Here is a 24,127-nt window from a genome sequence, read left to right as displayed (position 1 = left end):
ATGCCCCTCTTCAATAATTTCTAATAGCTTATCGAACTAGCCGCTCTTCATCTAACAGTCTGATAGTTGATAACTGGTTTCAACCCACTTAATCTTGTGAATCTCCCTGTTCTGTAACATTTGTTTTCGGCTGGCTTTGTCAGTCTCTTTTCATTGACACATTTGTGGAGTGAACATTCTCCCAAAGTGACTTATTGTCTATATGCCACTCTATGGGTGACTATGTTTAGAGTGTTTGCAACTGTTATAATGTATGGAAACAGATAGCAACGTTGTATTAATGAAGAATAAGCCAGGATTATATGCTCAAGTCTCTGGTCATAAAGATGTTCATCAAAAGAATGAAGAGAGAGCTTAGGATATATTAGAATCCCCCCCCCCCCCCCCCCCCCCCCCCCCCCCCCCCCCCCCCCCCCCCCCCCCCGCCGCCGCCGCCACTGACCTACATTAATTCTTGGTCTATCAGTGCCTATCTGTTGAACTTTTCTTCACGACAATTGTAACCTCCTAACCATTGAGGTCTTTTCATTTTTCAAATTTGAACCCTTGTGCATCCCTAATTTTCATGACTCCACCATTGGCAGTTTTGCTTTCATCTGCCTGTCCCCTAAACTCTGGAATTCCATTGAATCCCTCTGCTCCTTAATGTGCTCCTTAAAACCTGGCTCTATGACCAGGCTTTTAACCAATTGTCCATGTAGCTTTCTATGTGGATCGGCATCTTCTGTGAAGCATCTTGGGAAGTTTTTACTATATTAAATAAATATATTTGTAATATAAACTCAACTTGCTGTTGTTATCAGGAACAATGGTATAAAGAATCATCAAATTCATACAGTGCAGAAGGAGGACATTCGTCTTATCAAGCCTGCACCAACCCTCTGAAAGAGCACCCTAACCAGGCTCTCATCCTAGCCCTATAATCCCATAACCCCACTTCCCGTACCAGCCTCCCCGGACAGGCGCCGGAATGTGGCGACTAGGGGCTTTTCACAGTAACTTCATTGAAGCCTACTCGTGACAATAAGCGATTTTCATTTTTCATTTTTCATTAACGCACACATCTCTGGGCACTAAAAAATTTTAGCATGGCCAAACCACCTAACTTACACATCCTTGACTATGGTAGGAAACTGGAGCCCCGCAGACATTGAGCGAACGTGCAAACTCCACACAGTCACCGGAGGTCAGAATTGAACCCTGGTGCCGTGAGGCACCAGTGCTACCACTGTGCGGCCCTGGTAGAAGCAGAGTCCTGTATAGGTTTTGAATGCATATATATGTTTTTAAACGTACCAATTAAAAATTTTTATTAATGTTGGGTAATTTAGCCTGATCAATGGTAACCAATGGTTTTCTTTCATTTTTGTAAGTGTACGCTTTAATCATTCTTTACATTGATGCAAAGATCATTAAGAACTATTTAGTGTATGAATAAATTAGTCATTCTACATTTAATCAGAGATTGGAAACTTTGATTAAAATCACAGGATTTTTTTTGATACACTGAGTTTTATGAAGTGATTTCAGATCCATTTATATTTACCATGCGCAAAATCTTTCAGGTTTTTGATTGCCATTTCCTAGCCAATGAAGTGAAATATACTCACAACGGCTGCCCAATTCTGGATGAGGACCAAGTCATGCTGAGACTTTACAGGCAAGTAGGAGTCGGAAAAAGAGATTTGCTTACTCAGATAGAAAACTAAACCTTTCTAATCAGCATTAAAAATAGCCTTAATTGGAAAGTCCAGGATTCTGTATTATATGATTATATCTAATCTGAAGGATAAGGTTATTCTGCTCTTGAGTTCAAATGTGAGCATTTTGAAAATGTTTGATGAAATGCCAGATAACAATGTGAGGAACTAGAGGTAGTTTAAAGTAATTTAGAATTGTTTTGTGGGTATTAGAAATAAGATATAGGGCGCGATCTTCCGGAAAAATTTCCAAGTGCTGCAGTGAGCGGGAATTGCCTCGTGTTTCCTGGCACTCGGCCCAACGAAACCGGCAACGCAATTCAACGTTAATTGGTGCACTTAACGAAGCCTCACGGGCTTCTCGCTCTCAATGCTGGCTCGCTTGCTCATTCGCCCCGACCGTGCTTGCCAGCCCCCCATTAACAAGGTCGAGCAGCATTTAAGCTGCACTTGCTCAGCCAACCGCAGCCAGCTTGCAACAATGGTGCCGAGGAGACCAGCCCCATGATTCGGGGTTGCTGACCTGGGGAGGCTCCTGGACATGGTAGAGGCCAGGAGGGATGTCCTGTTCCCCCAAGGGTCCCGGAGGGTGAGCCACAAGGCAGCCAGTGCTGTTAGGGACGAGGTGGCGGCAGCAGTCAGCTCCGGCAGTGTGACCAGGAGGACTGGCCTCCAGTCGGAAGAAGGTCAACACGAGTGAGTAGTCACCAACGTCCCACCTCCCCTACCCCCCCCAAGGGAGTATCCCCCCAGGTGACTCCTAACCCACTCTCCACCCCCTCTCCCTGCAGCACTTCCTCCACTCACCCCTTCAACCCTCCCTCCACCCCAACCCTCCCTTCACACCCCCTCCACATCTGTGAACCATGCCTGTGGCTAACAAGCACTAAGGCAGCCTGTACCTCAGATGTGCAATCTGGGGAAACAGCAAGACGTAGTGGTAGATCAAGGAGAGCAAAGTACTGAGTGCACCGAGAGAGAGGGGTTAGGGATTTGGGGGATAGGGAGGTGGGATGCGGGTTGGGGTTGGGGGTGTGGAGGGGGTGGGGGAGGTGGAGCCCCCCCTGCGGCTCTTACCCATTCTCTGGCTGTGGACATTTCCCTGGAGTTGTGTCCCATCCCCTGGGATTTCGGATGTTGTGTGCATGGTGTTGCCTCCTACATTGTTCAAGCATAGTGTCCAGGCATCAAGGTGTGATTGGGATGCTAGGAAATGACTCCCATATGCTACATGGCCCGCCCACCCACTGGAATCAACTTGGCATGTATGAAGGGCTCACTTATCATGATTTCCAATGCCCTATTAGCAAAAGCCCTCAGCCACGCACCAGAGGCCTCTGTAGTCAGGGCGTTATGGGTGGTCGTTGAGGCAGACGAGCAGGGACAGGGATTGCCACTGGAACGAGTATGCGATCCAGGGGTTGGCTTGGTGGTGCCATAAGTGGTAGACCACCCGGTTTCCCCCCCCAGTGCCTCCTCCCCACCTCCCCTGGCAGCCCACCCCAGTGGTGGGTCCCTAACCCCAATGAGCATTGGGGTGGCAAACCCAGTACCCTCGGGCTCTTTGCCTGTGAGCAAAAATGGCTTCTCACCTCCTCAGCTCCCCACAGAAACCCTTCCACCAAGTTCATGTTTTTCAAAAGGAGCAATAATTGGTGCCAGCGTGAGCACTTGCTGGAGACATCATTGGATATGGGGGCGCTCTCGTAATTGTTTGGAAATTGGGCTTAAGTGGTGATAATTGATCATTGGTTTCTCGAGATGCTGATTTTGCCCATGGGAATGGGCTGATTGCATCGCAAACTGTTTGGTGCCTATCTTGTTTTTGGCCTCTGCCGCTATTCACCGGCCCCGTTGCACTTGAGCGAGAGCGCCATGAGTTCGGGGAATCGCGCCCAAATAGTTAGTCATCGTCCGTTGTTGAGGGGCTTTTAGTTTAACTTTTGGGGTTAAGATCGGCTGTGTTCTTGATTGATGATTGTGTTATTTTCACATTGTCACTTGATGCAGCTTGTTTATATCATTATGTTCTGTTTATAATGAAACATTTTCAGTAAAAATATTTTTAAAAAGGTAGCTCATCACCACTTTCTCAAGGGAAGTTAGGGATGATCAATAAATGCTGCCTAGTCAGTGATGCCTACATACATAAATGAATAAAAACAAATCTATAGAAGTTGTATTAGATGGCATCTGTCACTTGGTTTCAGAGTGTGGTGTGTCTGACCACAGGTGCCTATTGGTTTACATGGACTATACTTACTTAGAGTATAAGACAGATTTGTAAGAATAACACAAGTTACACAATCCATGTATATCTGTAAAGTTATAGCAAGGGTGAGGGATTAGTGTATTAAAGTTAATCTTTTCTTGTTTAATAAATGTTTTTTGTTGAAGGTTCATTGGCAGCCCTGCAGCCATCATACACGATCTAAAAAAAGTTAGGATCTATCAAGATAGGTTCCACCCTAGGATCTGGCTTGTCCAGTAGTAAAATCAGTTGGGATCATATCAAGTGTCAATGAATCTTTTTCGTAATAGATAGTCGGGAAGATATACAAGGATGATCAAATCTGGAACTGTGTTATTTTATGATGTTTTATAAAAAACAAAGTTGTTTAGTTTTCTCTCTTGGTTAATCAACTTGTACAGCGTACTATTGCCTGACCACAAGAGGGAGGGCAAGTGGGCTGTTCCCTTGATGTGTCATTGCAACTCTGAAAATGGGGATAAGAACAAAGTAAAGTACAGCACAGGAACAGGCTCTTCGTCCCTCCGCCTGCCTGTTGAACCTAAACCCCTCTCCACTTCCAGGGTCTGTATCCCCCTGTTCTCATCTTATTCATGTATTTGTCAAGACGCCCCTTGAACATCACTATCGTACCTGCTTTCACCATCTCCGGCAGCGAGTTCCAGGAACCAACTACCCTCCCTCTGTGTAAAAAAAACTTCCGTCGCACATCTCATCCAGACTTTGCCCATCTCACCTTAAACCTATGTCCCCAGTAAATCACTCTTCCACCCTGGGAAAAAGGTAAATTTTTCCTTTGATTTTCTCTGCTTTTTTGCATGAATGCCTGACTGCCACCTGATTCAAGTCTGCCATATTGTAAAGCAAATTAAGACAGGACTGGTGTGTGGGAATTGTAAGTGAAGAATATTGATGCACCATGCTTCTCACTTGGGGAATCGGTTTTCTAAAAACTTGTAGGCTGTTGGCAAAGTTCCATGACACTGATTAAGAAATATATTTTTAATTCAAATTGGTGATCTCGATGAACTGTCCCAACATGTTCCAATGATCTGTTCTCAATCTGTTGTTCTCACTTATGATTATTAACTCCCTGCTTATGTGTTTACAGGTTTACAGAGACAGAAACTTTCACAGAAACATTTATTCTTGAGGTTCGGTTACTTGATTCAGACTGTAACATCATCCAGTTGGGTTCAACACCATTGGAAGTTCCTGAGTTTTACGGTTTATCTAATACAATCGATAAAAATGTTCTTACATTTGTCTATGATACGGTGATGAATCTCGATTGTACTGTGCGGGTGGCCACTCAGGAATCTTTACTCCCAGCGTTTGGCCAACTAGTCACGGGGCAGATTCCGAAGGGACAGGCTCGGGGCGACCAACCACACAGCTTTCTACGGATCAGGAATAAATCCAGTAAGCTTATATTCCAGCTGCATTATGGATAGTATTTTGGCTAATGGAGAATTATAATTAAAAGTTTTTCTTTTAAAACTTAAAAGTATATGCAGAATTTGAGAATTCTAGTTTAAACAGGATATTGACTTAATTGTCCTGAGTTCTTTTGGAGTCGGAATGATAACATAGAATTATCTGGAATTACAAACAGAAACGGTTATTCAGCTAGCAATTATACTCCACATGAGCCTTTTCATTTAATCTAAATGTTACGGATGTCTAGTCAGCTCTTAACAGTGGCTATGAGACTGAACCAGAGCTTTTTAAATTTTAAAGAAGGTTGGAAAGATCAGTTTGTTCCTGGAGTGATAATAGAAGAAATAGGGTTTTGTTATTGTGTAAACAAACTTTATTAAAACATAAGGAAAGAAAAGAATATTTAAACTTTAATACTTCAGCCCTAAAATGTCGCAGATTACAGTTTCTTAACATTAACACATTAGTTCCCATTAAACACCACTTTATATAAACATGCAGCTCTCGTTCCACTTACACAGTCAGACAAAGGCAATAATTGCATTTAGGAAGCAATTTTTCTTCCGATAGGGACATTTATTCTGAACCTTTTTTCAAAGTCTGCCTGCGGTGGCAGATGTCATGACCCCTCTTGGTCGATTACCAAAGTCTTCCCCTCTGTAACTTTCATGGCCTGTCTTGGTGAATTTCCAAAGCCCTCTCTCTGTAACTTTCATGGCCTCTCTCAGTTGATTTGCAAAGCCTTCTCCTCAGTAACTGTTCAGAACAGCATTCCTTTCTCTCACTCTAAGCTCCACCCAACCCTCAAGCAAATGTTCTCTTGGCTTGAATCCATCAGCATTCGCTTGGCTGTTTGATTGCCCACTCACGTTCAGACAAAAGAACAGAGCCATGTTATTGATATACAACTAACCTCCCATTGATGAACAAAGAGGCTTTTAGACTCTGTATCGGGCTAATAGCTGGTCAGATACTGCACCTGGGCAGGACTGAAACCAATGTCCCTGTGGAGTGTTTGCTCGTGCTGTTGAGGAGGGTTTAAACTAATATGGCAAGGAGATGGGAACCAATACAGGAGTGGGGACACAAAAAAAACAGTAAGGGGTAAAGTGAAAGGTAGAGAAACCAAACTAAAAAATGGCCACAGTACTGAGTACAGAAACTCTGGAGAACTCAGTGAATGGGTTCAGTAAGGCTAAGAAAAATAAAACACAGGGAGAGTGCACAGAACATGACCAGACAGATGGTCTGAGAAAGCAAGGCAGAGAGCAAAGGAAGTTTAGCTTAAACTGCATTTATTTCAGTGCAAGAGGCCTGACGGGCAAGGAAGATGAATTCAGGTCTTGGATGGATACATGGGACTGGGATATTATAGCTATTACTGAAACATGGCTAAGGAAGGGACAGGACTGGCAGCTCAATGTTCCAAGGTACAGATGCTGTAGGAAAGATGAAACAGCAGGCAAGAGGGGAGGGGGATTTGCGCTTTTGATTAGGGAGAATATCACGGCAGTACTGAGAGACGATATATCTGAGTTTGCCCACTGTGTCAGTACAGTAGAACTGAAAAATAAGAAGGGGGAGATCATTTTGATAAGATTGTACTACAGGCCCCCCAAATAGTCAGCGGGAAATTAAGGAGAAAATATGTAAAGAGATTACAGATAGCTGCAAGAATAATGGGGTGATAATAGTTTGACCTGCAGGTCAACCCAGTGTGGAGCCTGGTCTGAGATTGTAATCGCCGAGTCCCCCGTGTCCACCACCCCAGCCAGCAAGGCCCTGCTCAAAATAAAGAAATCAATCCGGGAGTACACTTTGTGCACGTGTGAGCGGAAAGAGAATTCCTTCACCCTCGGCTGCCCAAACCTCCATGGAACCACCCCTCCCATCAGCTCCATGAACCTTCTTAGTTCCTTTGCCATTGCTGGCACCATGCCCATTTCGAGCTTGACTGATCCAAGCCAGGGTCCATAACTGTGTTGAAGTCCCCTCCCATGACCAACCTGCGCGAGTCCAGGTACGGTACTTCCCCAGCATCCACTTTATAAACTCCACATCATCCCAATTTGGCGCACATACATTTACTAATTCCACCTGCTCCCCCTCTAGCTTCCCACTGACCATAATGTACTGACCTCCCACATCCGAGACTATTCTACCCGCCTCAAACACCACCCGCTTATTGATCAGGATCGCGATCCCTCTAGTCTTTGAATATCATCCCGAGAGAAAGACCTGACTGACCCAGCCTTTCCTCAGTCTAACCTGGTCTGCTACTCCTGCAACATTACCACGTCCGCCTTTAATCCCCTAAGAGGTGCGAACACACGTGCCCTCTTGACCGGCCCATTTAACCCTCGAACATTCCAGGTGATCAGCCTAGTTGGAGGCTCATTGCCCCTCCCACCTCCGCTGATCAGCCATCTCCTTTTTTAGGACCACCTCCAGTCCGTGCTCCGCGCCTCCACCGGTCCATCCCCAGGCAGCCCCCCCCCCCAACCCCCTTTCTGTCCCTCAGCTCAAGCCCTCCCTCGTCAGCAGAACATTCGACCCCCCCCCCCCCCAGCAACAACACCCTGTAACCCAACCCCTTTACTAAACCAAACATATGCGCAACCCCCACTGTGCTTCCATGAGCTAGCTCGCCCAGCTAGCTTGGTGGCCCCCAGAGCCAGATAGTCTCCCACCTATTGTTCCCTCCCCCTGCTCATACAAACAAACTCCAGCATCAAACAGTTGCCCAACATAAAAAATCACCAAGATCAAAAACAAACACACCTCCGTCCCCCAACAGTGCAAATTAAAACCTTAACTTGCTCAGCTCTTCCGCTGGTTCCAAATCAATGCAAATGACATCACAGACATCTTCCATAAAAGGCAAAATTAGAAGCTTTTTACAAAAACAGAGAAACAGGAAGAAAGAAAAAATAAAAACATGAACGTTGCAGCCAAGTTCAAAAGTTTGCAGTTCTCCGCCAGCCCTTTCTTTTTCGCACAGTCCAACGCGTCCTCCAGCGTCTCAAAATAGAAGTGTTGATCCTCATGCATGACGCAGAAACGGGCTGGGTATAAAAGTTCAAACATCACCTTTTTCTTAAAAAGGATCGACCTAATGTGGTTGAAGCCTGCTCTCCTCCTGGCCACCTCGACACTCAGGTCCTGGTAAACCCGCAGGATGCAATTGTCCCACTTACAGCTCCGTGTCTGCTTGGCCCACTGTAGAATGCGCTCCTTGTCCGAGAACCTGTGGAATCTCACCACCATTGCCCTTGGGAGGTCTCCCATTCGCGGCTTCCTCGGAAGTGTTCTGTGAGCCCTATCCACCTCCAAGGGCCGGGAGAAGGTCCCATCCCCCAGCAGCTTCACAAACATGTCTGCAATGTATGCCCCAGCGTCCGTTCCTTCGGACCCCTCCGGGAGCCCGACGATTCTTAGGTTCTGCCGGCGGGACCTATTTTCAAGGTTCTACACCTTCTCCAGGAGCTTCTTCTGCTGGTCCCTCAGCATCCCCACCTCCAGCTCCACCGCAGTCTGATGTTCCTCCTGCTCTGCCAGTGCGTTCTCCACCTTCTGGATCGCCCGATCTTGGGCGTCCAATCTATACTCCAACCTCCTTTATCGGCTCCAAGCAGTCCCGTTTCTGCGTAGCAAAGCCTTCCTGAATGACCTGCATCAGCTGCTCTATAGTTTGCTGGGTCGACAAGCCAGAGGTCCGAACCTCCGCCATGCTGTCTTCTGTTGCAGCTACAGCCCAAGCCTTTTCTGTCTTTTTGTTTGTGCCCTTACGAACACTTCTAGTCCTTCTCTCCATGCACCAAAGTGGGAATTAAGTAAACAATTGCCACTAACATCCGTTATACAATTCAAGTCTGGTATAAAAACGGGGGAAAGGTCCAAATGTCCGACCAGAGCGCGAGCCACCAAATGTGCGACTTACTCCTCCATCGCCGGCACCGGAAGTCCCCATGGGGTGATAAGAATTGGGGACTTTAAGTTTCCCAACATTGACTGGGACAGCCATAGCTTTAGAGGCGTGGATGGAGAGAAATCTGTTCAGGAGAAATTTCTCATTCAGTATGTGGATGGCCCGACTAGAGAGGGGGCAAAACCCTGACCTCCTCTTGGAGAATAAGGAAGGGCAGGTGAGGAGTGTTTGTGAGGGATCACTTTGGGACCAGTGACCATAATTCCATTAGTTTTAAGATAGCTATGGAGAATAATAGGTCTGGCCCAAAAGTTAAAATTCTAAATTGAGGCAAGGCCAATTTTGATGGTATTAGACAAGAACGTTCAAAAGTTGATTGGGGGAATCTATTGGCAGGCAAAGGGGTGGCTGGTAAGTGGGAGACTTTCAAAAGTGTGTTAACCAGGGTTCAGGGTAATTGAATTTCTTTTCGAGTGAAGGGAAAGGCTGGTAGAAGTACGGAAACCTGGATGACTCGGGCTATTGAGTCCCTGGTCAAAAAGAAGAAGGAGGTATATGGCATGCATCGGGGCTGGGATGAAGTGGATCTCTTGAAGAGGAGAGGTTGTCGGAGTAGAGTGAAGAGAGAAATCAGGAGGGCAAAAAGGGGACATGGGATTGCTTTGGCAGATAAAGCAAAGAAGAATCCAAAGAGCTTCTACAAATACATAAGGGCAAAAGAGCAACTAGGGAGAGAGTATGTCTTCTTAATGATCTGCAAGGTCATCTATGGTCATCTATGTGCGGATCCACAAGAGATGGGTGAGATCCCAAATGAATATTTCTCATCGGTATTTACTGTTGAAAAAGGCATGGATATCCGGGAACTTGGAGAAATAAATACTGATGTCTTGAAGTGTGGAAATATTACAGAAAAGGAGGTGCTGGAAGTCTTAAAGTGCATCAAGGTAGATAAATCCTGATGAAATGTATCCCAGGATGTTATGGGAGGCTAGGGAGGAAATTGCCAGCCTGCTAGCAGAGATATTTGAATCATTGACAGCCATAGGTGAGGTTCCTGAAGATTGGAGGGGAGAAAATGTTGTGCCTTTGTTCAAGAAGGCCACAGGGAAAAACCTGTGAACTCCAGACCGGTGAGCGTAACGTCTGTCGTGGATAGGTTGTTCGAAGATAAGGTCCCTCATGGTAGACTGGTATAAAAGGTGAAGTCACACGGGATCAGGGGTGAGCTGGCAAGGTGGATACAGAACTGGCTAGGTCATAGAAGGCAGAGAGTAGCAATGGAAGAGTGCTTTTCTAATTGGAGGGCTGTGACTAGTGGTGTTCCGCAGGGATCAGTGCTGGGACCTTTGCTGTTGGTTGTACATACATATGATTTGGAGGAAAATGTAACTGGTCTGATTAGTAAGTTTGCAGACGACACAAAGGTTGGTGGAATTGCAGATAGCGATGAGGACTGTCAGAGGATACAGCAGGATTTAGATTGTTTTGAGACTTGGGCAGAGAAATGGCAGATGGAGTTTAATCCGGACAAATGTGAGGTAATGCATTTTGGAAGGTCTAATGCAAGTAGGGAATATACTTGAATGGTAGAACCCTCAACAAGTCAGAGAGATCTAGGTGTACAGGTCCACAGGTCACTGAAAGGGGCAACACAGGTGGAGAAGGTAATCAAGAAGGCATACGGCATGCTTGCCTTCATTGGCCGGGGCATTGAGTATAAGAATTGGCAAGTCATGTTGCAGCTGTATAGAACCTTAGTTAGGCCACACTTGGTGTATAGTGTTCAATTCTGGTCGCCACACTACCAGAAGGATGTGGAGGCTTTAGAGAGGGTGCAGAAGAGATTTACCAGGATGTTGCCCGATATGGAGGGCATTAGCTATGAAGAGCGGTTGAATAAACTTGGTTTGTTCTCACTGGAACGACGGAGGTTGAGGGGCGACCTGATAGAGGTCTACAAAATTATGAGGGGCATAGACAGAGTGGATACTCAGAGGCTTTTCCCAGGGTAGAGGGGTCAATTACTAGCGGGAATAGGTGTAAGGTGCGAGAGGCAAGGTTTAGAGTAGATGTACAAGGCAAGTTTTTTACACAGAGTGTAGTGGGTGCCTGGAACTCGCTGCCGGAGGAGGTGGTGAGAGCAGGGGCAATAGTGACATTGAAGGGGCATTTGGACAAATACATGAATAGGACGGGAATAGAGGGATATGGACCCAGGAAGTGTAGAAGATTTTAGTTTGGACGGGCAGCATGGTCGGCATGGGCTTGGAGGGCCGAAGGGCCTGTTCCTGTGCTGTACTTTACTTTGTTCTTTGTTCTTTTTTGACTCTAAGTCTGCCTAACACCCGCCTCATAAATTCCACATCGTCCCATATTGGAGTATATACATTCACGAGTACTGTCGTGGTTCCCCAGGACGACAATTTGTTTGTACCTATTCAAATATTAAAACACAGAGAGTCTGAGGAGCGATCTTCCAAGCAGTGAACTTTATTTTTCTTAGCATGAGAAAAACAGAGCTGAGATTGTCCGGAGCAATCTAAAAAAGCTTCAGGGCTTACCGCCTTTTATGTTCATTTTAACCCCATGATGCAAGCTCTTATCTTAATTTACAGCCGTCTTATCTGCTTTCCTTACTTTGGCCACTATTGTTTACATTAAGCCTCTCAGCCTAGCAGCCATAAGTCAGTTCTTATCTCATCTTTGTCTAAACTTTCTTCTTGTGAAACAGACAGTTCTGCTGACCAAGGCCGAATGTATACAAAAACAGACTCCTTTATAGCCCTTATTTATGGGCAACCATTTTAGTTAAGCCCTGAGCTGTTCATTGTTCTTCCAAGTGACTGTTTGTATTTTAAATGCTATTTCTCTGGGTCTGCTGCTTTAATCATATTAACTATACTTGATTACATTAGGTCACACAAAGTTATCCTGAGTTCACACTCATCTCAATACTCACCTAAATCTTACTTTATTATTTCACTAAAACCTATGATTCTAAACTTCGTATCTAACTCATACAATATCCAGTACAAATTCCCTTACATGTCCCCCCTTTGAGGCTATTCCCTAGCCTCACACAAATTACCAAGCTCAAATAATCCCCTTACTGGATCCCATTTACAATTTATTTTAAACACTTTTTGCAGGCAATGTGGAGGAGCCGAATACTTTGGTCAGGGAACAACGCCCCTAATTCTTCTTTATCATAATTCATCTATCCAGATTCGAATTCTCGGGTCGCTCCCCCAGATTGCTTGCTCCTAACAGCCATCAGCCAAAAACCTTCCCACCCTTGTCAAGGGAAGGAAAAAAGACTGATTCCTGTGTACAGACTAAGTTCTCCAAGTCTCTTGCGAATTTCAGTCAGGTGCTGTTGTTGGTACAAAGCAATCGTCCATTATTATAGTCCTTTCACAGAGTGACGAGTTTCCATCTCGACCAGGGTCATGGTGAATCCGCTCATCGGAGGCAGCTCAAGGTTTTCCCTTTCCTCCGTTTTTCCTCGCGAACGTGAGCTGCTTGTAACCATCATCTGCCGTGTTGCAACTCTGGTAAGGAAGGATCTCAGGGCGGGTAGAAAACAACAAAATATGAGTCCTAGAACGGTTACGATTGTGATTGCTACAGCTCCAGCTTTGGCGAACCATGCCCCCCATCTTCCGAACATCCTATCCAACCAATTCCAGGCTTCATGCCCAAACCCAGCATTTTCTTTCACTTCTGCCCTAAGATTCTTCAACTTATTCATGGCCCGTGTAAATGACCCCTCTGGATCAGTGTTGTTAGGGATAAATGTGCAACACTGATCTCCAAACATAACACAGACCCCTCCTTTCTTGGGTATAAGGGTTCTCTGATGCACATACCACACAATCTTTCCCCTCACTGTTTTTCTGACCTGTATACTCAGCCCATTTCCACCATCTGTTCCTTGTTGCTTTCTCCCAAATAGTATCCGTACTCACTGATCGCCTACGTCTTGTTTGTCTTAATACTCTACCTTCCTGATTCCGCACCCCTATATCATCTGCATCCCGCTTTCCCTTGTTACGGGTCAAGGAAGTCCCCCAGGGAAACAGTTTCCAAGTCCCATGTGGGGAACGAGGCCCTCTCACCGTCCTCACCTCCCTCGGCACCGTGACTAACAGGCTGAAGCTGGGCATTTGTATCATCAGCCAGCTCATGCACAGAACCACTCTCATCATCATTTATTATTTCTGCTGTACTTTGGCTCTGCTCCTCCCCCTCACGATTATCCTCGTGTAGTGCTATCTCTTCCTCGCTGCTACTTCTATCCACCCTACCTCTAACTTCAGTCTCCCTTCTCTCCCCTACCCCAGGTACCGTTCTGGTACAATGGTTCAAGTGATACCACAGTGTACTGCCTTCTACTTGCAACGCCGTGGGAGATACTCTGGTGACTTCAAACGGCCCTTCTCGTCTGGGTTCATGCCAACGTCTCCGGAACTTTCTGATGTATACTTGATCTCCCGGTGTGATCTGGTGTTCCGTGGCAGGGCTCTCCTCCTCCTTGGCCTTTTCCTGTTCAAAAATAGTTCTATGTATAAAAGTTAATTGTCGTACATACTCTCTTGCATCCTGATCTAAACACTCCAATGTGGGGCCCCCTGTTCCCCCGATCTTTGGCACCGGCATTACTCTTCCTGTCATCATCTCATGCGGGCTTAAATGTGTGATTCTGTTTTCCTGACTCCTGTACTGCATTAAAGCCAATGGCAGAGCATCTATCCAGTTTTTTCCTGTCTCACTACAAATTTTGCTTATTTTAGCCTTGAGGGTTCCGTTTGCTCTCTCCACCATTCCTTGGGATTGAGGATGATACACACATCCAAACCTCTGCTTTATACGGAGTGCTGAGAGTGTCTCTCTCAGTGCCCTCCCTATAAAAGCAGATCCATTGTCTGAACTTAATTGCATGGGTATGCCAAATCTTGGGATAATTTCTTTTGACAGGAAGTTAATTACCGTTCCAGATCCTTGATCTTTGGATGGCGTTGCTTCTATCCATCTGCTGAATCTATCAATAATCACTAACATGTATCTTTTCCCTCTTACCACCTTTCCCATATCCACATAGTCCATGCATAGATGTTTAAACGGCCCTTCAGGAATGGGTATGTGCCCTATTGGGGCAGTAATGCCTTTCCTGATATTATTCTGAGCACACACCTCACACAGACCTAGTATGTAGTCAATTGAGTTTTGCAGGTATGGTGACCAGAATCCTTCTTTCTTAATCTTCCTAGCCACTTCTCCTCTCGCACAGTGATCCACCCCGTGTGCTTCACTAATTAGTACGGTTAGTAACGATGTGGGTGCTATGATCAACCCTTCCCCATTTCTCCATATTTTGTCATGTTGTCCCTGTAATGCTCCTCTCTCTCTCCACATTGTTTTTTCTGCTACAGGGGCTTCTTCCTGTAATTGTGCCACATCTTCTAATGTGATTTGAGGTTCGATATTCCCCACACCTGGCCCTGGGTGCGGCCTTGCTATTTCTACTGGGGCTATCGTAGCCTCAATGTATCCTGATGCTTCTTTAGCCGCCTTGTCAGCTTTGGTATTTCCCTGTGTGATGTTATCTGTTCCCTTTTTATGCGCCTGACACTTAATTATGGCTAATTCCCTTGGGCCCATCATAGCCCTTATTAAAGCCCTAATTTGAACTTCGTGTTGAATTGGTCCTCCTCCGCTTTTCATAAATCCCCTTTGCTTCCATATTGCCCCAAACAGGTGACAAACCCCGTGGGCATAGGCCGAATCAGTATAAATTTCCACTGCTTCCCCGTTTGCTAATTCACATGCTCTTGTCAGTGCTTCAAGCTCCGCTAACTGGGCTGAGCATGGCTGCTCACATTCTTTTGCCTCCAGTACCTCAAATGTTTTCCCTTTCTGTTCAACTACTGCATAGCCAGCATGATTTCCCCTATGATCCCTATGGCACGAGCCGTCAACATACAACGTTCTCTTTTCTTCTGTGTTTAACCTATCTGCCTTCAGATCTTTCCTCAGTTTCATAAACGCTCTTGTCTCTCTCACACACTCATGCTCCTCTCCCTCATGTGGCAATGGCATATAGTCAGCTGGGTTGGCCCTATTGCACTTCACTATCGTAATGTCCGGGAATGTGGTCAGCATTTGAAAATGATGAATTCTAGCCGGCGTCAGAACAAACTTCCCTTTTTCAATCAATTCAGCTATTTTATGGTATACATGTAAGTTTATCGGATATCCCATTGTGACCGTAGCTGCCTTTTCGTACGCCCACCAAGCTGCTGCCAGGCCTTGATAACACGGCGGGTATCCCATTGCTACGTCATCTAGCTTGGTACTATAATATGCTACAGTCTGCCTTCGCCTTCCCTTGCAACTTTCCTGTGTTAACACTGCTGTAGCAAATCCTGCTTCTCTGTTACTCACAAATAAATCAAAGGGCTTGTCATAGGTCGGTAAAGCCAATGCTGGTGCCTGTGCCATTTCACTCTTTATATTCTCAAATGCTTCTAGCGCATCTTTGTCCCATTTTAGTTTGGCTTTTAATTCGTCACACCCTGCTTCCTTCATTATCTTTCGTAGTGCCTGCGTTTTTTCTGCATAGTTTTCCACCCATTCTGAACTGAAGCCTGTCATTCCCAAAAATGTCATCATTTGTCCCACTGTCTGTGGTTTCGGAATTTTTAGTACTGCGTCTATTTGCTGTGAAGCTATCCCCTTCTGCCCTGCGGATATTTCTCTCCCCAAGTATTCTACCTTTCTCTGGCACAGCTGCAGCTTCTTCCAGGATACTTTATGACCCCCCTCTGCTAGTCTTTTCAAAAGTTTTAAACTATCCTTCCTGCATTGTTCTTGTGTCTCTGTGCATAATAATAAATCATCCACATATTGTAGCAGTGTTCCTTCCAACTGTATTCCTTCTAAATCTGCTTTCAACACCTGATTGAATACATGTGGGGAATGTTTAAATCCTTGGGGCATTCTATTGTATGTGTATTGTTTCCCCTCGTACGTAAATGCAAAGAGATACTGACTTTCTGGAGCTAGTGGCACACTAAAAAATGCTGAACATAGGTCGATTACCGTAAACCATCTACTTTCAGGTGGTATATTTGTCAGCAAGGTGTAAGGGTTTGGAACTTCTACGGGCATATCTTCCACTACCTCATTAATTGCCCTTAGGTCATGCACCAATCTCCATTTTTCTCCGTCCGCCTTCTTTACTGGTAGGAGCGGGGTATTACACCTACTCCGGGTTTCCTTTAATACCACTGCTTCTATCAATCCCTTAATCGTTTCTCTAATTCCTTCAATTGCTTCTGTCTTGATTGGGTATTGTGGTCTATAGGGCCCCTGGCGCCCTGTCTTTAGTCTGACTTCAACTGGATTAGCGTTTTTAACCCTCCCTACATCCGTGTCCTGTCTGGACCACAACTCCTGTGGGAGGGAGTTCAAATCCTGCTCTAAGCTCTCTCTCCATTCCCGCTCCTGTTTCTCACTTTGCACTCCTATTGTTATCTGCTTTGGTGTCCCAAGCATCCTAACATCCAAAATTATTTTCGTCATTTGTCCATCGCTGGACATCCAAATATCTGCACTATCTGTCTGTACAAATTCTAAGTCTTGCGCTCTTAACACCATGGGTCCTAGGTCCTTTGATCTATATCCCGGATTAACTTTCAATGTGACATGTGGCTCCGCCCCAGGTACCAAGAACCATTTGTCAATCCATTCATTCCTAACGATTGCGAGGGCCACTCCCTCTAGTCCAATTAAAATACTTCCTGACTTTATTTCCTGTTCTCGTCCTGCCTCCTTTTCCCATTTCTCTTGTATTTCAGGTGCCTGTCCTTCATCAAATATCATTGTACTGTGTAATTCTGTTCTCGGCCACTTGGCTTGTGGAACCCAAGTGTCTATAAGTTTTCCCCAGACTGTCCAGATCTGTCTTTTAATTTGTTCCTCTATATCTCCCAGCCAATATACATTAACCCCTTCCTTTCCTGGTACCTCAAGTGAATACATTCCCATCAAATCAATTCCTTGTTCGGTACATTCTAATTTCAGTCCCTGACCTAGGATTGCGTCCCTTCCCAATAGATTTAAAGGAGTTTTATCATATACTAAAATAGGTACATGGGTAGTTTTATTTCCAATGGTAATAGGCACCGGCATCGTCATTTGAGCTAGTGTTATTTTCCCCGAGAACCCCACAGTTTTTACAAACCGGTTTGACAATGGTAGGTGATCCGCATATTTCGTTTGTATGCACGTACAGGTGGCACCGGTGTCTATCATCATGGGGACCTCGATCCCGCCTACTCTAGCATTAACTATAGGTTCCTGCTCTGCGGTTTCTGTTATTTGTACGTACTGTCCTACCATTTCGGGGTTCTCTGGGCCTCTCTATGCGAAACTCTGATGGTTCCCCGGCCCTTGAAACATCGGGACGCTGTTCGGCGACCCTTGGATCAGCTGTTGGCCTGCCTGTTGCTGGTTTTCTCCCTGTCTGGTGGAATTCCGCGGGCCATTCCTTTTTATGTGACCTGTCTCCCCGCACCCCCAGCACACACCTGGAGGGCCAGGCAGTGGTCCCTGTCTCGGAGTTTGATAATTAACCTGTCCCTGTCCTCTCTGATTCTGAAAGGGTGGCCTACCACCTCCCTGTCCTTTCCCATTTTTATTCCAGTCAGTCTGATTTTGTAGGGCGTATCGGTTTTGATAATTTAGGCTGTGGGCTTCTGGGTTTATGGGCAGTGGGAAGGCAGAAATGTTATAGGTTACGATGGGCTGGCCTCCATCTCCGCTTCCCCCTTTTCTCGTCTTTCTGCCTCTTTGCGCCTTTTCCCACATGTTTCCTCTATGCTTCTTCTTCTTTCTCTTTCCTTTTCAAACAATGCCAGTATCTCTAGTTCTTTTTCTCGCTTCTCCTTTCTTTTCTTAGATTTATCTTTTATTTTATAGTTCTTTATCATTCCCTTCTGGTCCTCACATCTCTCTACGCACCATGTGCCTTCCTCCGGCCACGGTGTATTAGTTTTACTTGTTCTTTTGGCCCATTTTTTAGAAACGTGTTCTATGTCTCCCCTGAGGGCTGGGAATTTATCCCCTAATGTTTCCACTGGTGTTTTAATTTGGTGTGCCATTACTTGTCTTTTCGGATTACTGTCACAATTTTTATCACTTAATCCGTCAGAGTTAGGTGTCACAGTGATTATTACTTGCTGTGTCGTTTTTCCGTGTTCAGTCCCCTGTTTACCTTTCTCTTGGGTTTCTCTTGACAATATCTGTAATTCTAACCGGGGTCTCGATATCCACTTCCCCGTAGTCCCCTGTCCCGGCTCTATCTTCCTTTCCCGGGCTAGAGGGTAGTAGGTTTTTACGTGCTTGTCTATGTCTATAGAAACCCTATATCGATCAGATTCCTTTATTAATTTCCCTAGAGTTTCCAAGTTTATTTCGTCTATCCAATTCCTATCAGCTATTCTTTCCCACTTTACATACGGCCACTCGTTCTCTACCTCTTTTAAGTTAGTTATATGTGTAATTTTTCCCCAATCCAGTGTTGCTTCCGTTTTTATTATTATCCCGTCTTAATCCCCTAACTAATCTTCCTTCCCAATCGATTATACCCCTCTTTCCGCTAGGCGGTTTTGTCAGTGTGACCTTTCCACGTTGTTAGTTATTACCCTACCTGTGTTCCGACTCTCCTTCTTATTTCTGTCCTCCACGCTGCTGTCTCAGACCAGTTTGTTCAAATTGGTCTTTTACTTTCTCTATTCTAGCTGTTAATCCCCCCCTCCGGGGTTAGGTTCCCCTCCTATGCTTTTGACTACCGTATTAGGTCAGAGAGTGATCTCTCACTGATCTCTCTCCCTCTCGGCTGACGTCCGTTACCCGAGGTCCTGGGTAGGTTTGGACTGGCAGATTTTTCCCACACTTACTCTCTTCTGGGCAAGTCGTATCCTGGAAAAACCCGCTCCAAACCGGTTGACTTAACCTAATTGCATTACCTTAGCGTTCGGCCTTTTTCTCGTCTCCCTTTTTACCCACTCACAGACAATACAGTATTCACAGTGCGCTTTGCATGCAAAACTCTACTCTTCAGATCAGACTCAGTCTCTCAAAACTATTTTACCCAATTTGGTTTTAGTCACGCAGGATATCTTTGTGGTTGGGGAGATTCAAGACCAGCAAAGAGCTGAGTGCGCCGGGCCTCGAGATCCCTTTTCTGACAACAAGGATTTACGTGCAATACAAATCTGCTTACCTTGCTGTCAGAATGCCGGCTTTGGGATGTCCAGCCCCGGTCGGACCTTCGCCTCCGCCACTCCTTCCAGATGCTTTTCTGGGCGATCTCTCACCAACCCTGCTTTTCGCAGCGCCAATTTTGTCGTGGTTCCCCAGGACGACAATTTGTTTGTACCTATTCAAATATTAAAACACAGAGAGTCTGAGGAGCGATCTTCCAAGCAGTGAACTTTATTTTTCTTAGCATGAGAAAAACAGAGCTGAGATTGTCCGGAGCAATCTAAAAAAGCTTCAGGGCTTACCGCCTTTTATGTTCATTTTAACCCCATGATGCAAGCTCTTATCTTAATTTACAGCCGTCTTATCTGCTTTCCTTACTTTGGCCACTATTGTTTACATTAAGCCTCTCAGCCTAGCAGCCATAAGTCAGTTCTTATCTCATCTTTGTCTAAACTTTCTTCTTGTGAAACAGACAGTTCTGCTGACCAAGGCCGAATGTATACAAAAACAGACTCCTTTATAGCCCTTATTTATGGGCAACCATTTTAGTTAAGCCCTGAGCTGTTCATTGTTCTTCCAAGTGACTGTTTGTATTTTAAATGCTATTTCTCTGGGTCTGCTGCTTTAATCATATTAACTATACTTGATTACATTAGGTCACACAAAGTTATCCTGAGTTCACACTCATCTCAATACTCACCTAAATCTTACTTTATTATTTCACTAAAACCTATGATTCTAAACTTCGTATCTAACTCATACAATATCCAGTACAAATTCCCTTACAGTACCACCCGCACCCCCTCCAGCTTCCCACTCACCATTCTGTACCTTCCCCCCCGTGTCTGACACGATTCTCCCTGCCTTGAATGCCACCCGTTTATTAATCAAAATCGGTACCCCCCTGGTCTTTGAACCCTGAGTGGAATCCTTGGCCAACCCACCCCTTTCTCAATCTAGTCTGGTCTGTAACCTTTCGGTGTGTCTCTTATAACCTTGCCACATCCGCCTTCAGCCCCCTCAAATGCACGAACACGCGAGCTCTCTTGACCGGCCCATTCAGCCCTCTAACGCCTAACGCTCCATGCAATCAGCCTGGTTGGGGTGTCTCTCTCTCTCTCTCTCTCCCCCCCCCCCCCCCCCCCCCCGCCCCCCCCCCCCCCCCCCCCCCCCCCCCCCCACCGCCAACTAGCCATCACCCTTTTTAGCCCAGACTCCAGCTCGCGTCCCCGGCCTCCTCGAGCCCCCCCCCCCCCCCTCGGGCATCCTCCGTCTCCGATCTCCCATCTGTCCCCCAGTAACAGTTCCTCCCCTGTCAGCAAAGCAGCTCCCTTACCCCTCCCTCCCCCCTGGTAACAGCACCAGAAACCCAAACCCCCCATATTAAACTCCAACTTATCACCACTGTGCTTCCATGAGTTAGCTGTCCTGATAGCTCCCAACCATGGCACCAAACAGTCTCCCCATTGTTATCTCACCTCTCCCCCCCCCTTGAACATAGATATTCAAGGCATCACATTTCCCAGTAAGCAAACAGCAGAAAAAAACAGTTGAAAAACAACCACAGAAAAAACAATCATAGAACCCCCGCCCCGACCCGCCTCCACTCAGCTCCCAGTAAGACAAAGTTAACTTTGGCCATCAACACAGCCCCTTATTACCCACAACACTACTTATTCAAACCAGCACAAAAATGATTGTCAACAAATCGCCATTGCAGTACTCTCCCCAAAGATTCAGTGTCTTTTGTTCACATCCAGTCTTTTTTCCCTGATGAATGTCAATGCATCGTCTGGTGTTTCGAAGTAAAATTCCCGGTACTCATAAGTGACCCACAGACGCGCTGGGTACAACATCCCAAACTTCAGCCCCACCTTAAAGAGGGCCGATTTTGCCCGATTAAACCCGGCTCGCCTCTTGGCCAAATCCACGCCCAGGTCTTGATAAATACGCAGCTCACAATTCTCCCACCTGCTGCTCCGTTCTTTCTTGGCCCACCACAGAACGTGTTCCTTGTCCAGGAATCGGTGCATACGTATCACCGTCGCCCTCGGCGACTCGTTCGCTCGGGGCTTCTTCGCGAGGGCTCTGTGCGCTCTGTCCACTTCCAGGGGCCGAGGCGTTCCCTCAACTTCTTCAGCATATTCGTCACAGAGGCCCTCGCATCCGATCCCTCGCTGCCCTCAGGGAGGCTGACGATTCTCAGGTTCTGCCTCTTGGACCTGTTCTCCAAGTCCTCCAGCTTCTCCTGCATTCTTTTCCAGCAGTCATTCATCATCTCCACCTTGGTCTCCAGCACGGTTAGACATTCCTTCTGCTTGGACACCTTTGCCTCTATCTCCCGGATCGCACGTCCGTGGATTTCTTGATTCTGCACAACGTGATTAATCGAAGCCTTGATCGGGTCCAGCGTGTCCTTCTTAAGCTTGGCGAAGCAATCTTCAAAAATCTTCACCAGCTGCTCCGTCGACCACTGTGCCGTCTCCCTGTGGCCCTGCTTCTCTGCCATGATTTCCCACGTTGCCAGCTCTGCTCACGTCTTTCTTGTAGAACTTTGTCGTCTTACACGGCCACTTCTGGTCCAATTCTCCATGCACTGGAGGGGGTGGGTTTCTCCTCACCATCTCACTCTACACCGATTCATCCAATAAAACGCGGAAAAAAACGGGAGAAAAAGATCTAAAAGTCAATCACAGGCAGGAGCTATCAAATGTACGACCTACTCCTCCATGGCTGCCACCGGAAGTCTTTTGAAGATATTCTGAGAGACAGGATCCACAGGCATTTAGAGATGGAAGGACTGATTAGGGAAAGTCAGCATGGCTTTGTGAGTGAAAAACCATGTTTCGCGAATTTGATTGAGTTTTTGAATGGGTAACCAAGAAAGTAGATGAGGACAGTGCAGTTGACGTTGCCTACATGAACTTTAGCAAGGTCTTTGACAAGGTACCGCATGGTCGGTTGCTTCATAAGGTAAATCTCAAGGAATCCAGGGTGAGCGAGTCAATTGGATACAAAATTGGCTTGACGACAGAAGACAAAGGGTGGTTGTCGAGGATTGGTTGTCAAACTGGAGGCCTGTGATCAGTGTGCCTCGGGGATCAGTGCTAGGTCCACTATTATTTGTGATTTATATTGATGATTTGGATGAGAATTTGGGAGGCATGGTTGGTAAGTTTGCAGATGCCATCAAAATTGGTGGCAGAGTGGACCGTGAAGAAGGTTATACAAGATTGCAACAGGACCTTGACCAATTGGGGCAATGGGCCGATGGGCCGATGAATGGCAGGTGGAGTTTAATTTAAATATATGCTAGGTGATGCATTTTGGTTGATTGAATTGGGGAAGGACCTACTCAGTTAATGGTAGGGAGTTGGGAGAGTTATAGAACAAAGAGATCTATGGGTACAGGTTCATAGCTCCTTGAAAGTGGAGTCACAGATGGACAGAGTGCTGAAGAATGCATTCGGCATGCTTGATTTCATCGGTCAGAAAATTGATTACAGGAGTTGGGACGTCTTGCTGAAGTTGTACAAGACGTTAGTAAGGCCACACATGGAATATTGTGCACAGTTCTGGTCACCCTATTATAAAAAGGATTTTTTTTTCTGAAAATATTTTATTGAAGCATTTGTAATTTTCACAGTTGAACAAATTTAACCAGTTAACATTCTAAACAACCTAGCAGGCCGACGCACGCAACCACATCACAATAACATTCCCAACTACCCTCCCGCCCTATCCCTGTCCTTATTTTACACTGCCATGCCTCCCTGTCCTTATTTTACACTGCCATGCCTCACATTTCCTCCTCCCCCTTCCCCACCCCCCCCCCCCCCCCCCCCACCTTCTGCTGACGTTCAGTTGTCCTTAAAGAAGTCGATGAACGGCTGCCACCTCCGAGCAAACCCCTGAGTTGAACATCTCAAGGTGAACTTAATCTTTTCCAGCCTGAGAAGCCCTGCCATGTCGCTAACCTACCCTCCTGACGTTGGAGACTCCGAGTCCCTCCTGCCATGTCGCTAACCTACCCTCCTGACGTTGGAGACTCCGAGTCCCTCCTTCCCAGCAAAATCCGCCTCAGGGCCACCACGGAGGAGAAGGCCAGGGCATCGGCTTCCCTCCCTCCCCGGGCTCCCGGAGCTTCCGATACTCCAAATATTGCCATCTCTGGGAACGGAGTCACCCTCCCTTCCAGGACCTCTGACATGACATCTGCAAATCCCTTCAACTTCGGACATGCCCAGAACATATGCACATGATTTGCCGGGCTTCCCCCACAGCATCCACACCTGTCCTCCACTTCCTCGAAAAACCTACTCATCCAGGATACCGTCATGTGGGCCTTATGAACTACCTTGAACTGGATCAGGCTAAGCCTGGTACACGACGAGGATGAATTGACTCTCTTCAAGGTCTTTTCCCATAGTCCGACTTCCAGCTCCCCTCCCAACTCTTCCTCCCACTTCCTCTTCACCTCCCCGATTGGGACCCCTTCCCACTCCATCAATTCCTTGTATATCTCCGAGACCCTCT

The 24,127-nt window shown here is 46.2% G+C and overlaps 1 protein-coding gene across 3 annotated transcripts in view; it reads left to right on the top strand.

The window, feature by feature from the left end:
* The window catches only part of frem1a (Fras1 related extracellular matrix 1a), a 452,495-nt gene that overhangs the window by 158,722 nt on the left and 269,646 nt on the right, over window positions 1-24,127 (top strand). For all 3 annotated transcript variants that reach the window (XM_038804357.1, XM_038804358.1, XM_038804359.1), the window contains 2 exons: window positions 1,566-1,660; window positions 5,063-5,373. In XM_038804357.1, coding sequence (XP_038660285.1) covers window positions 1,566-1,660; window positions 5,063-5,373 — 406 coding nt within the window. The remainder of the gene's footprint in view (window positions 1-1,565; window positions 1,661-5,062; window positions 5,374-24,127) is intronic.

This window comes from Scyliorhinus canicula, chromosome 8 (genome assembly GCF_902713615.1).
Source record: "Scyliorhinus canicula chromosome 8, sScyCan1.1, whole genome shotgun sequence".
Classification (NCBI taxonomy): domain Eukaryota; kingdom Metazoa; phylum Chordata; class Chondrichthyes; order Carcharhiniformes; family Scyliorhinidae; genus Scyliorhinus; species Scyliorhinus canicula.
This window is presented reverse-complemented; position numbering and strand designations above follow the sequence as displayed.